Genomic DNA, 13,109 nt, shown 5'->3' with positions numbered 1-13,109 from the left:
GCATGACTTGTATAAAGATTATGCATTTCATTTCTAAGGATGCATTAGAATTAGATAGTTATAGAAATCATAGGTAAAATAAATATTTACTCTCTGAGTCGAACGCTCACTCTTGTTTACTATTTTTTCAGGATACAGGAGAGCATTGTTGTAAATGACTTGTTCCTTTCCACACAGGTCTACTTATGTTCATTTTGTATAATTTATGTAATCAAGGGAAGTTTTAGAACTCCGCATGTATAGAGGTTATTTTATTTGAATTGGGTCTATATTATAATGTCATGTTGGATCTGTAAATCTATTAAATGCATGTATGATTGGATTGGATGAAGGAGCTGAGCTCCCATTTGATTTTATGACATTATGAGTATGTGGAGGGTGAACTGAGCTCCCCAAATTGTTATATATATTATGCTCACAGGTCGGGTAAATAAAAAACTCCCTGTTTGATGGTTCATGTTATGGCCAGACTCTGTCCAGTTGAATTCTTGAAATTGGGCTTAATATGGGCCTTAGGATTGGGTTAATGAATAGTTAGGCTTACTATGTGCCTTAGGGGCTTTAGGCTGGCCTAGGTCCTGGTGCCGGTCCGACCCGTAGGTTGGGTCGTGACATTATATTTATTAAAATAGAGGAATTTAAAAAGTAATTATTTTTATTATTTTTTAGTCAATTAAAATAAAGAGCATTTATCTTTAATAAATTTAACCATATTTTTTTCCCATTCTATTGTTTTTGATAGATTATAGATAAACTTTATTAAAATAAATCTCTATTGTGAGACACTGGGGTGTTGGATTCCCTATAAAATTAGTCGTTTTACGAGCATTACACAAATTATTTATTATATTATTTTAATTGTAATTTAATAAATATTTTTTATATTTTTAAAATTCCAAAACATACTATAAAAATTTATTAATGATGAAATTTTTAATTAGTATAATTTCATTTGAAGCGTTAATATATATATATATATGCGACATGTGGTGATTTAATGTCATTAAAATTTTTAGATTTTAAATATAAGAAATATTATTAATGATAAATGTTTAAATTTTATAAACAATTTTTAGAGAAAAATTATTTAAATATATATTAATATAACTTTTAAAAAATAAAAATAAATTTAAATTTATTATGAATAATGGCAAAATTTAGAGATTTTAAAATAATTCTCCAATTTTTTATTCTAACTGAAAATTTAATTAAAAATCAATTGATTTTTAAATATATATAATATAATAAGTAGGGTTTTATAATGCCCAAAATTAAAAGGTTAAAAATTTTAAAATTCTTAATAGATGTAGTAACTATTATTATTATTATTATTATTATTATTATTATTATTATTATTATTATTATTTTGTATGATATAAGATTTAGCAATTAAAATTTGAACATTTAGATAAAAAATTAATGTTTAACATTATAAAGTAATTTTTATATAAAAAATGTAAAAAAGGCAAAAAGAAAAAAAAAAAAAACTCTCTGATTTTTAAGCAAGCCATTGAGTGAAGTGGGGCTTACTCTCGTGAAACTATTTTTAAGATTCAATTTTAATCTATTTATATATATATATTAAAAAAAAGTATATAATCTAAAGGAGTCGACACGCGTCGTTATTTTTCATGATATTATTATATTTATAAATTATATATCTTAATTATTAATTGTTATCTTTCCGCACTAAATTTAATTCTCTTATATTTTTTTAAAATATTATAGATTTATGCTTTTTGAGATCATTAATATTGCTTTAACTCCGGAGCGACCAACCACTTTAGCCGCGTATTAACGGCTACCAAAGAGACAACTGAGCGGCGCATTCAGGGCTCCCTCTCAGCGACGACCTACTTCAATTCCATCAACTTAACTCATCCAATGGCTACTACAACACGTGTCCACTGCCATTGTTCTTCTCTTTCTCTAGCCCCGTCGTTGTCATAAATACGCTTGCGGGGTCTTTCAAAATCGTCTACCATTTCATTTCCTTTCTTTTCTTCATCCTCTCTATCATTTCTCTCAACCACCCACAATAACTGCAACACTTTCAGGAGGCTTCAACCGGTTTCATTGTCAATGGCGGATTCGCGTCCAACCACTGTTCTTGTCACTGGAGCTGGTGGCAGAACTGGTACTCTCTCTCTCTCTCTCTCTCAGTTTGTTTCTCTTTTGCAACTTTTCGTTGTTGAGAAATCGATGGACGCTTTGAAAGGAAAGAAATGTTAATGCTTTATTGAATTGTTTTGGTACTTTTCTTTTCAGAAGAAAAAAATTTTGGTATTTTTGAAGCGTATAGATTTTGGGGAGGAAATCTCTTGTATAAAGTTTTCAGATGCGCGAATTGGGGTTTTTAGGGGGGTTTCGAAGGTTTTCCGTTGAGAATCTCGCGCTTTGGCTTTTTGCGTTGCTGATGACAATCAGATACAAAGAAAATTTGTTACTTTATTATTGCGTTGTCTGATTAAAAATCCTGGTTGGATGTTCTATTTGATATTATATGCTGTATATGTTTTCTTCTAATTACATCAACAATTATTTCCAAAATGACAAACTAATTAATGGACTTTGGGTTGCTTGAGTTGTGCAATCATATTTTAGGAAGATTGGCTTTTTAATCACTCTATTATGTGTACGTGGTTCACTTCGTTTGATCTTGAAGTTTCTTGTGCTTACTCATATTTTCTTTTCATTACTGAAGCCAAAAGGAGAGGAAATAGCCTCTTCTTCCTCTTCTTGCTTCCAATGAAGAGATGGATTGTTGATTGTATTTTCTTTGACATGATATGATGCCTCAACTATGGCAGGTTCAATAGTTTATAAGAAATTGAAGGAGAGGTCTGGCCAATATGTTGCACGAGGTTTGGTCAGAACTCAAGATAGCAAAGAGAAAATTGGTGGAGCAGATGATGTTTTTGTTGGGGATATTAGGGAAGCAGAAATTATCACCCCTGCTATCCAAGGAATTGATGCTCTCATAATTCTCACAAGTGCAGTGCCGAAGATGAAACCTGGGTTTGATCCGTCCAAAGGTGGAAGGCCTGAGTTTTATTATGAAGATGGAGCATATCCTGAACAGGTAATCCACACACACTTCCCTAAATGTTGGGTACTGTTACTTCATTTATTTGTTCTCGACATTGTTTGATGCAATTTTTTTTTAGGTTGACTGGATTGGTCAGAAGAATCAAATAGACGCTGGTGGGGGTCCATTTCCTTGTTTCAGGGATTCAGTTTCCTGTTCTTAGTTGCTTTTTTTTTTTCTTTGCTGAATTAGATTTTATCCATTTGAACAGCTAAGGCGGCGGGAGTGAATCAGATTATTTTGGTTGGGTCTATGGGTGGGACAAATCCAAACCATCCCTTAAACAGTTTGGGCAATGGGAATATATTGGTCTGTGATCCTTTTCTGTACCACTTAAAAATTTACTTCCCTTTTATGGTAGCTTTGCAGCCTCTGTGAGAACTAGTTTACTCTTCATTTTGTTAATTGGACTTTTTTTAGTTCTTTCTTTGATTAATTTATTGTCCTTTCTTCCATTGAGAGCCTAACTTTGTTCTCAATGTTATTTTAGATTTGGAAGAGAAAGGCTGAACAGTATTTGGCTGATTCTGGTATCCCATACACAATTATAAGGTTGATGCTTTCTATCTCATTTGTGCTTCCCATTTCGAAATTTGGTGTCAGGGGGCTACACTTTATACCACATTATTGTCAAGACACCATTGGTGGAGTTTCATATTTCTATTAAGTCAGTGAGGGGAGAATATAATAATTTATGTTATATGGAATTTTATTTTCCGAAGTTGTTTATGCTGGCAAAAATGGTTTCTAAGCTTTTGCATAATACCCACTGAATATAGAAATATGAATTATCACTGAATCCATATGTTGTGCCCTTGGGCATTGAGTACCCTCCCAAATACAATCCTGTTCTCGGTTCATTATGACTCCCAAAAAAAAAAGTTTAATAAACACCTGAATTTTCATAGACGTAGAAAACAGGGTCAAAGACATTGTAAAATTTTACCCAGCCTGATCCCATTGTATTTTTCACTGTGCTATTGCAATCTCATTCTTCTTGTTTCTAATATTTAATGTGGCTTGCCAATTGACATGGACCTATTTGGATGATTTAGGGCTGGAGGCCTGCAAGATAAAGAAGGCGGCGTCCGAGAATTACTTGTTGGGAAGGATGATGAACTTCTTCAAACAGATACAAGAGCCATTGCAAGGGCTGATGTTGCAGAAGTCTGCATTGAGGTAATAATTACAAGTTGTTTGTAACTGCAAACATATAATTTTTCTGGGAATCCTTCTGCTCATCAAAATTGCATTGGATCCTTGGACTATTTGTTTCAACTTATGAGTACTCGTATACATTTGTATTTTACCCCTTCCCCTCTCCTGACCAGGCATTAGCATACGAGGAAGCTAAATTTAAGGCATTTGACTTAGCCTCCAAGCCAGAGGGAACTGGCACTCCAACAAAAGATTTTAAGGCTCTCTTCTCCCAAGTCACCACTCGATTTTGATTTTCAATTGACCATTATGACCGGTCTTGGATTTTACATTTCTGTGTTTAAACTTCAGAAAGAGTTGTCTGTTGATGAGCAGAAAGAAAATAATAAGAGGATACTGCACAGCTTGTGAAAGTATCTTAAATTAAGAACGGATGTATAATGTTAATTGCTTATTTATTGTTTGCTCAGAGTTGTATTGGGAATCGATGTGTGTGGTTATAAGCAATTAATAAACAAATTAATTAATTCGCAAAGTAATCAGAGATTTTGCAATTCAAATTAAGATTTTTAATTATGATTGAAATAAATTTGATCATGTAGCAATCAATCCACGGCATCCTTGGAGGAAATGATTTCATCCACCAAGGAGTGCAAGCAGACATGAAATATTCCTACAAACAATGAACAGGATTATCTTTCTGTTGCAATTCGGGCCCAAGAAAGCTTCATGCGACAGTGGGCATAAAATTATTATATATTTCAGCAAGCGAATGTCATATATAGAATGTTAAGCTAAGTTTATCTTACATTCACCAAGCCCTAAGCAGAAATTAAATAATATAAGTAGACAATCCACTAAAAGAAATCTTTACTAAAAGCCCCTTCCGTTGACAAACCAGTAAGCCGGACCTTATACCTGATACGGCCAGATAGAGCAAATCTTTTCATCGGCCATTAGGCTCCGCAAGCCTAGGCCTGCACACCATTTGTTCAAGAAACTTGGAAAAACGCAAATGTTTTGCAGCCCATTGCTCAGCCAACTTCTGCTCCTTCGTTTCCGCATCTCTTCTCAATTCAGCTAATTGTTCTCTGTATTCTGCTTCAATTCTATCGAGAGAAGCCTTCTGTTCTTCCCTAAGAGCCTTGATCTTCGACTCTATCTCTTCCATTTTCTCCCTCCTCCGGCTTGATTTCTCTGACTCCAGCTGCAACTCTACTCTTCTTAGCCTCCAGGCGGCCTCCTTCTTATGTGCAGCCAAGGCGCGATGCCCTTCTTCCAACTCTTTGCAACATTCCATCAACTCAGATATCATCAGATTCTCACAAGCAGGGACTGATCCATGAGGTGGCAAACTGCCTATAACAAAAGCAGTGTTATCCTGTCCTCTCTCAGGCTGTAGCCAGGGGATTGGAGGAGGAGCTACAACTGTTGATGGCGAGAGGCTTAGGGTTACAGAAGGGGAGGGTGGCCTGCCAGAGGATGCGCAGTTGGAAGTAGAAAGCCAGGGTGGAAGCAGAGTTGTTGCAGGAGCAGGGGGATCAGTATGAAGAAAGCCCCCATTGGAAGTGGCCATGACAAATGTTGGAGTAGGGCGTTCTTTTACCAGCTTCTCTGCAAATGTCTCTAGAATCCTATCGTACTTGCCCTCGTCAATTGGCTCCACTGTCCTGTTGTTTTCCTTCTGCTCTCTCTGCTGCTTCTCTTTGAACACTTCCCACCACTTTCCTAGTCTCTTAGCAGTTCGACCTGGAACTTCCGCTGCAATTTTCTTCCATTTGTTGCCGTGTTTGGCTTGAAGTCGGACAACAAGACGCTGCTCTTCTTCAGTAAGAGATCCCTTTTTTATACCAGGCTTGAGGTAGTTCTTCCACCTTTCTAAGCAGGATTTAGCATCCCTGTTTAGAGGTGTGTTCATGCGCTGTGACACAAGGTTCCACTCTCTAGGACCATATTGTTTAACATATGCACGTAACAAAGCGTCCTCTTCAGCTCTCCAACGCTGCCTCTCCTTCATTTCCAGGTGAAAATGCCAATGCCCATTGCCTTAAACTCTTCATAATGTGTCTGAAAATTGTCAGGTCAAAATATCAGTCTATTTTAACGAAGAAATGATACAAGTAATTAATCTATTGAATTGAGAATTCCACTGCAAAGATACAATACAACAAAACAAAGGAAGGGAGGCAAGATTAGCAAAAGTTGGACTCATAACAAGCACCACTGAAGTACTTGACGACAGCACTAATACATATATATAACCTAATTATGAGCTCATTGAAAAGATGACAGATCCAACATACTCAACCTTTATGCTTCCACCTCTGGTACAACCACAGAATCGGCCAGATGGATTTACCTTATTACACCACAAAATCAGGAACCAACAAACAATTGGAAACAACGGTAGATTATGCAACTTAGTGGGTGCTAATGTTTTGATTTTCAACATGAAAAGGAAAATGATATCAAGCCAAACATATGAAAACAGTGAACTTAACCAAGAACCAAAGGTATAACAATAAACACCGATTGATACAAAGGAAGAAAATGACATCACGACAGTAAGTGCTTCTCAGTCAGTTCTGAAAGCAGTGGTACAGCGTCAGCGTTGTAATGATTATGCTCTCAACTACACAATAGACTTGATGTAAATGACAAAAAAGGAAGAAGAAATACTATAGGACTGAATCCAGGAGAATGAATAAATAGGGAAGTCCCATTCTAGAGCTGCTAGGCATCAACGAAGCATATCATACAGAAAAAGATAATATTAGTGCCTGCATTAACAACATTTAGTGAAATAGCATAGGGTATTGCCCGATGCTTCAGAAATTAACCTAAAACATACTAAATTCATGCACAACTAACAATTCATTTAGCCACTCCCAATAGATGTGACCCAATCAAGAAATTACAATGACAATGTAAATTGCATAGGATTTGCAGCAAAATAATACCTCAAACAAACTTGAGTTCTTAACACTAATGGGGCATCTCATAACCAATAAGCAAATGGGCGTACGATTGCCAAAGCATGTTAATTTTAAGATCAAGTGTTACTAATTGCAGAGCGATTTTATTATGGTACAACTCCAACGTTTATAGTACGCAAAAATCAATCCTTTTTTGTAAGCGAGGAATGGGGCTGTCAAATTTGATATTATCAGCAAAATTAATACGAAGAAAATAATTGACATTGTTAGATCCGAATCACAAACATTAAAGGTGAGATCAGAACCGACTTAAATTTGCAAATAATATCTGGATACATCAACTCTTATCAGCTGAAGAAACCTGCTTTACAACAGGGTTTCCATAATGGAATCATTAATCAATGTATTATTAAAGCAAGAGCTGCCATAACTAACATACCCAGATTCCCAGAAAAGAACAACAAAAAATAATGAGCATAGTGGAGTATTGAAAAATTGTTACTTGATATATAATATAGCCGCTGTGCTAGTCTATTTGAACCATAGATTCGTAGAAATTTTTAACAATCACAAGACAATGAAACAAGCTTTTCCAAAATTTCCACCGCAACCAAGCATTCTACTACAGAAAATAAACAAACAGACAAAAATTTGCCCGATAGCAAGAAAACCACTACCCTGCTCATGGAAAATGATGAAAAGTAAAAAGGCTTACATTTTTCATCAAGTACTCAAAACCAAGGTTCTTCTTCGACGCATCTCCTGCACGATACTATGAACGACACACAAACACACACGAGATAAAAATAAAATGAAACAAAACCAGCTTAACGGCCTAAACCCTAGAGAGAGAAAAATCCATCGCTAGAGAGAGACAGACACAGTGGAAATGAGAGATTAGACTATACTAAAGAGGGGGGAAAAACAGAGCAACAAAGCAACAGTAACATGTCGAGAAACACAGATCTGACAGGGGCCGAAACAAGAGTGCACGCGAATGCGAGAGGGAGAAAGAGATATAAATATGGTTATTGAATCCCTGATGGTGACGCCTTCTATGGAATGTGATTGCGTCAGCTCCTCCTGTTCCTCCTCCTACTCCTACATAACCACCACCACCACCAGTGCCACTGGCCAAGTTAGAGAGAGACAGAAAACGAAGGAAAAAGAGCAACAAGCAGAGAAAAAAGCAATTGTATTAAATTAGTGCTGCGTAGAGTAGGCTCGATTTCAGCGCTTAAAATGCGCCACCTTCCGTCATTATGCTGCTTTCAGTTTTGGAGGCGTCTACCGTCTAACATCCCAGTCTCCCTTCCCTACTAATAATAATGCGTTCCGTTACTTAAAAACACATGCCTGTCATTTATATAGTATAACAGCTACATCATAGCCATCGAAGTTTCATCAACCATATAATCACGAAACGGAGACGCCACCTGCAGAGAGTCAGCGAATGAAATGACGGATTTTCACATTATTATCAGGAAGAAGCGTGACAACGACACGCATGTGTCATCTCTTGCGATTAGGTAGAGCATTAATGTGGTCCCCAATGAACCCTAATCTATACGTTCAGAGTCTAATTGGGGAATTAGCAGTCAACGAGTCCTCAGAATCTATATATTTTTTAAAAGAAAGGGCGAAATTCCCGCGCACAATAGCAAAAGAAAGCGTCATCGAAAAAACGAAAAGGAGCGATACTTCGTAATCTGGGCAAAATGATTTTTCACTGCTTTACCTTTTAAGGGTTCGCTATCTCCCACACTCCCCCTCCGTTTGTTCTTTTCTTGCTTTGATGCAAAACTGCGAGGACGTGACTAGAGATCAACACGGTAAAGAGTTAGCGTGTATTTACGACACATGTTTTGCTTATTCATCTAACCGTCCATCAAGGCAAGGATTTATCTTATGATGGTGATGATGAGTCCCAACAAAATTCTTTGCATTCTGATGGGCATCAGACTGGATAGGAAAGCGTCTGAAAAGTCTACTAGGGTGCAAAGAAAATAAGATGGGGAGGAGGGTAGGGGATAGAAGGGAAGGGAAGTATGATTAGGAGTGGGTCTGGGAAGTCAGGGGATGAGGCGAGGAGGATTGCAGTCCGGGTTTCGCGGCACTAGGAGACGAGGGTGATTGAGACGGGACGTTCTGGTGTGCTCAGACTCAGGCTCAGAGGTCGCCAGTCGCCACCCATTAACTCGGTTTTTTCTCCCTTCTCTCTCTTTCTCCCTCTGCTTTATATTTATATGTATATATATGACATGGTGGGCCTTTAAATACTTCTTATGACCTTCTCACTTTCCCTTTTTACCCTTTTTCGTACTTACATTTTACAACCATTTGGAGTTTGTTTCAAAATGGTGGCCTGTCACTGCTGTCTGCTGCTAGTGGTAGTCCCACAACCTATCAAATGAATTAATAATGGCAGTAAACAGGTTTTTAGAATTATTATTATAATATAATGTTATTTTATTTAGTTAAGTTATAAATTAAACATAATCAAAATAATAATAATTAAAACTAAAAAATTTTAAGATTATTAATGAAATGTCAAATTAAATTGAATTTATTTCTATTAAAATAATTAAGTTTTATGTATTTAGTTGAATCAGATAACTGAATAATGCACATGCTCCTGGCAGTGCTGGGCTAAAACCAGAAAGTAGAGTACAGGAGGGATAATTTTGGAAAAAAAGAAAAAGATGATTTGACATATCAAGCTAATTGTAAAATTGAGGGAGATCTGAGGCCACCTCTGAAAAAGCTAAGAGGTAAGGTTTTGTGGTAGGGAACAATACTAGTAAAATAATTCAAAAATAATAATAGTTACTTGGTAATGGCCATCACAGTATAGTTTCGTTGGGAAGACACTAGAGATATACAAAATAATTGTGTAAGGACAGCCTACAGATCATATAGGGATCGGAGACGGAGGTTGGAATTATTGAGAGACTTAGGCACATTTTTGTATTGTGTATAGTTTCTGATTTTGATAAAAATATTATTTTAATTTTATTAATATTATTATTTTATATTAAATTTAATAAATTTTAATTTTAAAAATAATTAAATAATTTAAAAATATATATTTTTTAAAAATAAATTTCAACCTTAATTTTAAATATATTTTAAAAAAATTAATTTCTGGGCGCCCTTTTCTTTCATTGTCCCTCTCTCTCTCATTTTCTCCATCTGCTTTTCTTTCTCTCCTCCTTTGTCCACCGAATGTCCCTTCTCCCTCCAGTGACGATCTCCTCTCTCTCTCTCTCTCTCTCTCTCTCTCTCTCTCTCTCACACACACACACATAGTTGCCAAAACAATATACACACATCCACCTAGATATTAATTATAAATTATATACACACACATCTACCTATATACAATTTAAAAAAACATGAAGAAGGAATTAAAAAACTTTAACTCTCTCTATGCGTTGTAGAGAGAGAATTTTTTCTCTTCTGGGTTGGATTAATATCTCTCGATCTAGCCGAGTTCCTCATCGGTTCTCGTTTGCTTCCTCTGTCTACGGGTTGAGAAAGGCATCGCTTTGTTTTTGTCTCATCCCAGTGTTTGTTTGCTCTTTGGCCTTGGGTTTGGGAGTATATATGCTTTGCTTGGTGTGTTTTTTGCAGATTTGGGTTTCATGAAATGGGAGCTTTTCAGAGATCTGCGTAGGAGCTTTGTTTTCTTTAGAGCAAAACCGCTAGTTGAGATCGGTGGTCATCATCTTCTGGAGGGTCAATGCATGTTTGGGGATAGGTAACTTGGGGTTGTTGAGCTTGCTCAATTAGGTGACTGTTTGCCCCTCCCCCCAAGGCTATATAAGATTGAGATGCCATGAACTCTACCATCTCCCCCCCCCTACTACTATTGTGGTGGTGGTGCCTCTCCAATGGTCTCGTACCTAGTTAGTTTGATGTCCAAGATAATACTTTTGATCAGCAGGTGTTATCCTACTTGCTGAGGTAGTGTCATGGTGTCAGCTTACTACTTCATTCCATATTCGGTAACAGCCAAAATGGTGGCTTTGTATAGGTTCCATCTCCAGTAACAATCTTAAGCGGCGGCTCTGGAAAGGGTTAGGTGTTTTGCTTGAGTAGGACTCCTAGGGTTTATTATCTGGGTTGGGTTTTGTTTTGTGGGTTTGGCTAGAATAGGGCTTTGGGTTTTTCGCTGGACTTGGTTTGTTATCTTGTTCTTTTTACTGGACCTTTGTATCTTTGCCCATTGGGCCATGTTTTATTGCAATGCTGCATTTTCCAAAAAAAAAAAAAATGCAGAAGAGAGAAGGAAATTTTTTATTATATTAAACAAATTAAATATTAATTTTATTATAAATAATAAAATTTTAATTTTAATTAATTTAAATCAAAATTAGTGATCTTACTATAATTAACATATAAAAAGCTGAGAATGTTTAATTTTTTTTTTTATCATTAAGGTGCAAATTATGTCAGTAACAACAAGTACATAATAATATTTTTGCTTGGCAAAAGTTATTTTAAGCCTTTAAGAAATAAGCTAATAATCACTTAAGCCTTGATCAAATTAAGTGCGTCACTTAAACTCTTGAACTTTTTAAAATAATTATTTAACCCCTTAAACCCTTGAAAATAATGTAAAAAGTCCAAAACTTTAATATCAATAAGTTTTCCCTAAAAAATTAAAAACAAAAAAGATATTTAAGCTCTTAAAAAATAATCTGATTGTCATTTAAGTCTCATTAAATAAATAAATTTAATTTTAAATTTTAATAATTAAGTTTATAAATAAATTATGTTAATTAATATTATTAATAAATAAAAAAGTTCTTATAAAATAAATAAATAAATTATCAAAAAATTTGTAAATATGTAAATTTAAATTTATTGGAAAAGTATAAAAAAAATCATTTACTTCAATACAATACTAAAAAGAATTTACATTTTACTTTCTTTTCTCATCATCCAAATAGTAAACTTTAGCCACAAGATTTCCTTAAAAAAATTTTAAACAATCATTAAAGAAATAAAAATATTATTTTACATTTAAAATAAATAACAAAAGCCATAAAAATATACATAAATTTAAATTTAATATTTTTTTTTACATATATAGTGGATTTAAACTATAGTATTATTGAGAAAAAAAAAAAAGAAAATCTAAAACAATTTTTATAATTAGCTTTTATAAGAAAATTTAAACCTATTTCTTATAGTTTAAATTTTAAATATAACTTTATGACTTTTGTTATTTATCTTACCTATAGAATAATATTCATATATTTTTAATGGTATTTAAAAAAAATTAAGGAGATTTTGAGATTAAAATTTAGTGTTTGGTTGATGAGAAAAAAAAAAAGGAAATCTTAATTTTTTTAGTGTTTGCTAAAAAATTTCTTTATACTTTTTTAATAAATTTAAATTTAAATATTTATAAAATTTTTAATAATATTTAATTTATTTTTACAGATTTGATAAAATTATTTTTATTATTTATTTATTAACAATATTAATTAAAATAATTCATTTGTAAACTTAATTATTAAAATTTTAAATTAAATTTATTTGTTCTACTGACTTAAATGAATATCAAATTATTTCTTAAGGGTTTAAATGCTTTTTTTTAGTTTTTTTAATTAAATTTAACTGTGTTAAAATTTTAAAATTTTTTTGAGTTATTTTAAAACGTTTAAAATAAAAAAAACGATTATTTTAAAAGTTTAAAAACTTTAATAATTTATTTAATTTGATCAAAATTTATTACTTTTTAATTCGAGCTCTTTGTAGAAATTAGAATCAATTTAGAGTTTTAGATTTATTTAGTTAAAAATAAAAAAGTACACATAAAATTTTATTTATTTCATGAAAAATAATATTTATATGAAATATTTTTTATAAAAAATTTTTTTTATTATTTAATTATAATATTAAATTAATAATATATA

General features: G+C 33.7%; 2 protein-coding genes across 4 annotated transcripts; one reads left to right on the top strand and one right to left on the bottom strand.

Moving 5' to 3' along the window:
- The first annotated feature begins 1,871 nt into the window (after nt 1-1,871).
- Nucleotides 1,872-4,715, top strand: LOC110646291 (uncharacterized protein At2g37660, chloroplastic). The gene is made up of 7 exons (XM_021799691.2): nt 1,872-2,137; nt 2,811-3,082; nt 3,168-3,204; nt 3,300-3,397; nt 3,579-3,640; nt 4,144-4,267; nt 4,420-4,715. Exons 1-7 carry the CDS (start codon nt 2,083-2,085, stop codon nt 4,537-4,539), a joined length of 768 nt encoding a protein of 255 aa, XP_021655383.1. The 5' UTR covers nt 1,872-2,082; the 3' UTR covers nt 4,540-4,715.
- Nucleotides 4,716-4,984: 269 nt separating this feature from the next.
- LOC110646290 (transcription factor AS1) lies at nt 4,985-9,393 on the bottom strand. 3 transcript variants are annotated; one of them, XM_058144086.1, is made up of 2 exons: nt 8,921-9,393; nt 4,985-6,313 (listed from the first exon to the last, which is right to left on the bottom strand). In XM_058144086.1, the coding sequence occupies exon 2, from the start codon at nt 6,261-6,263 to the stop codon at nt 5,193-5,195; it is 1,071 nt and encodes a 356-aa protein (XP_058000069.1). In that variant the 5' UTR covers nt 6,264-6,313; nt 8,921-9,393; the 3' UTR covers nt 4,985-5,192. The 3 variants fall into 3 exon arrangements, with proteins under 3 accessions (XP_058000069.1, XP_058000070.1, XP_021655382.1); XM_058144087.1 differs by lacking the exon at nt 8,921-9,393 and adding an exon at nt 7,207-8,812; XM_021799690.2 differs by lacking the exon at nt 8,921-9,393 and adding an exon at nt 7,898-8,807.
- Between the last annotated feature and the right edge of the window lie 3,716 nt (nt 9,394-13,109).

This window comes from Hevea brasiliensis, chromosome 3 (genome assembly GCF_030052815.1).
Source record: "Hevea brasiliensis isolate MT/VB/25A 57/8 chromosome 3, ASM3005281v1, whole genome shotgun sequence".
Classification (NCBI taxonomy): Eukaryota; Viridiplantae; Streptophyta; class Magnoliopsida; order Malpighiales; family Euphorbiaceae; genus Hevea; species Hevea brasiliensis.
This window is presented reverse-complemented; position numbering and strand designations above follow the sequence as displayed.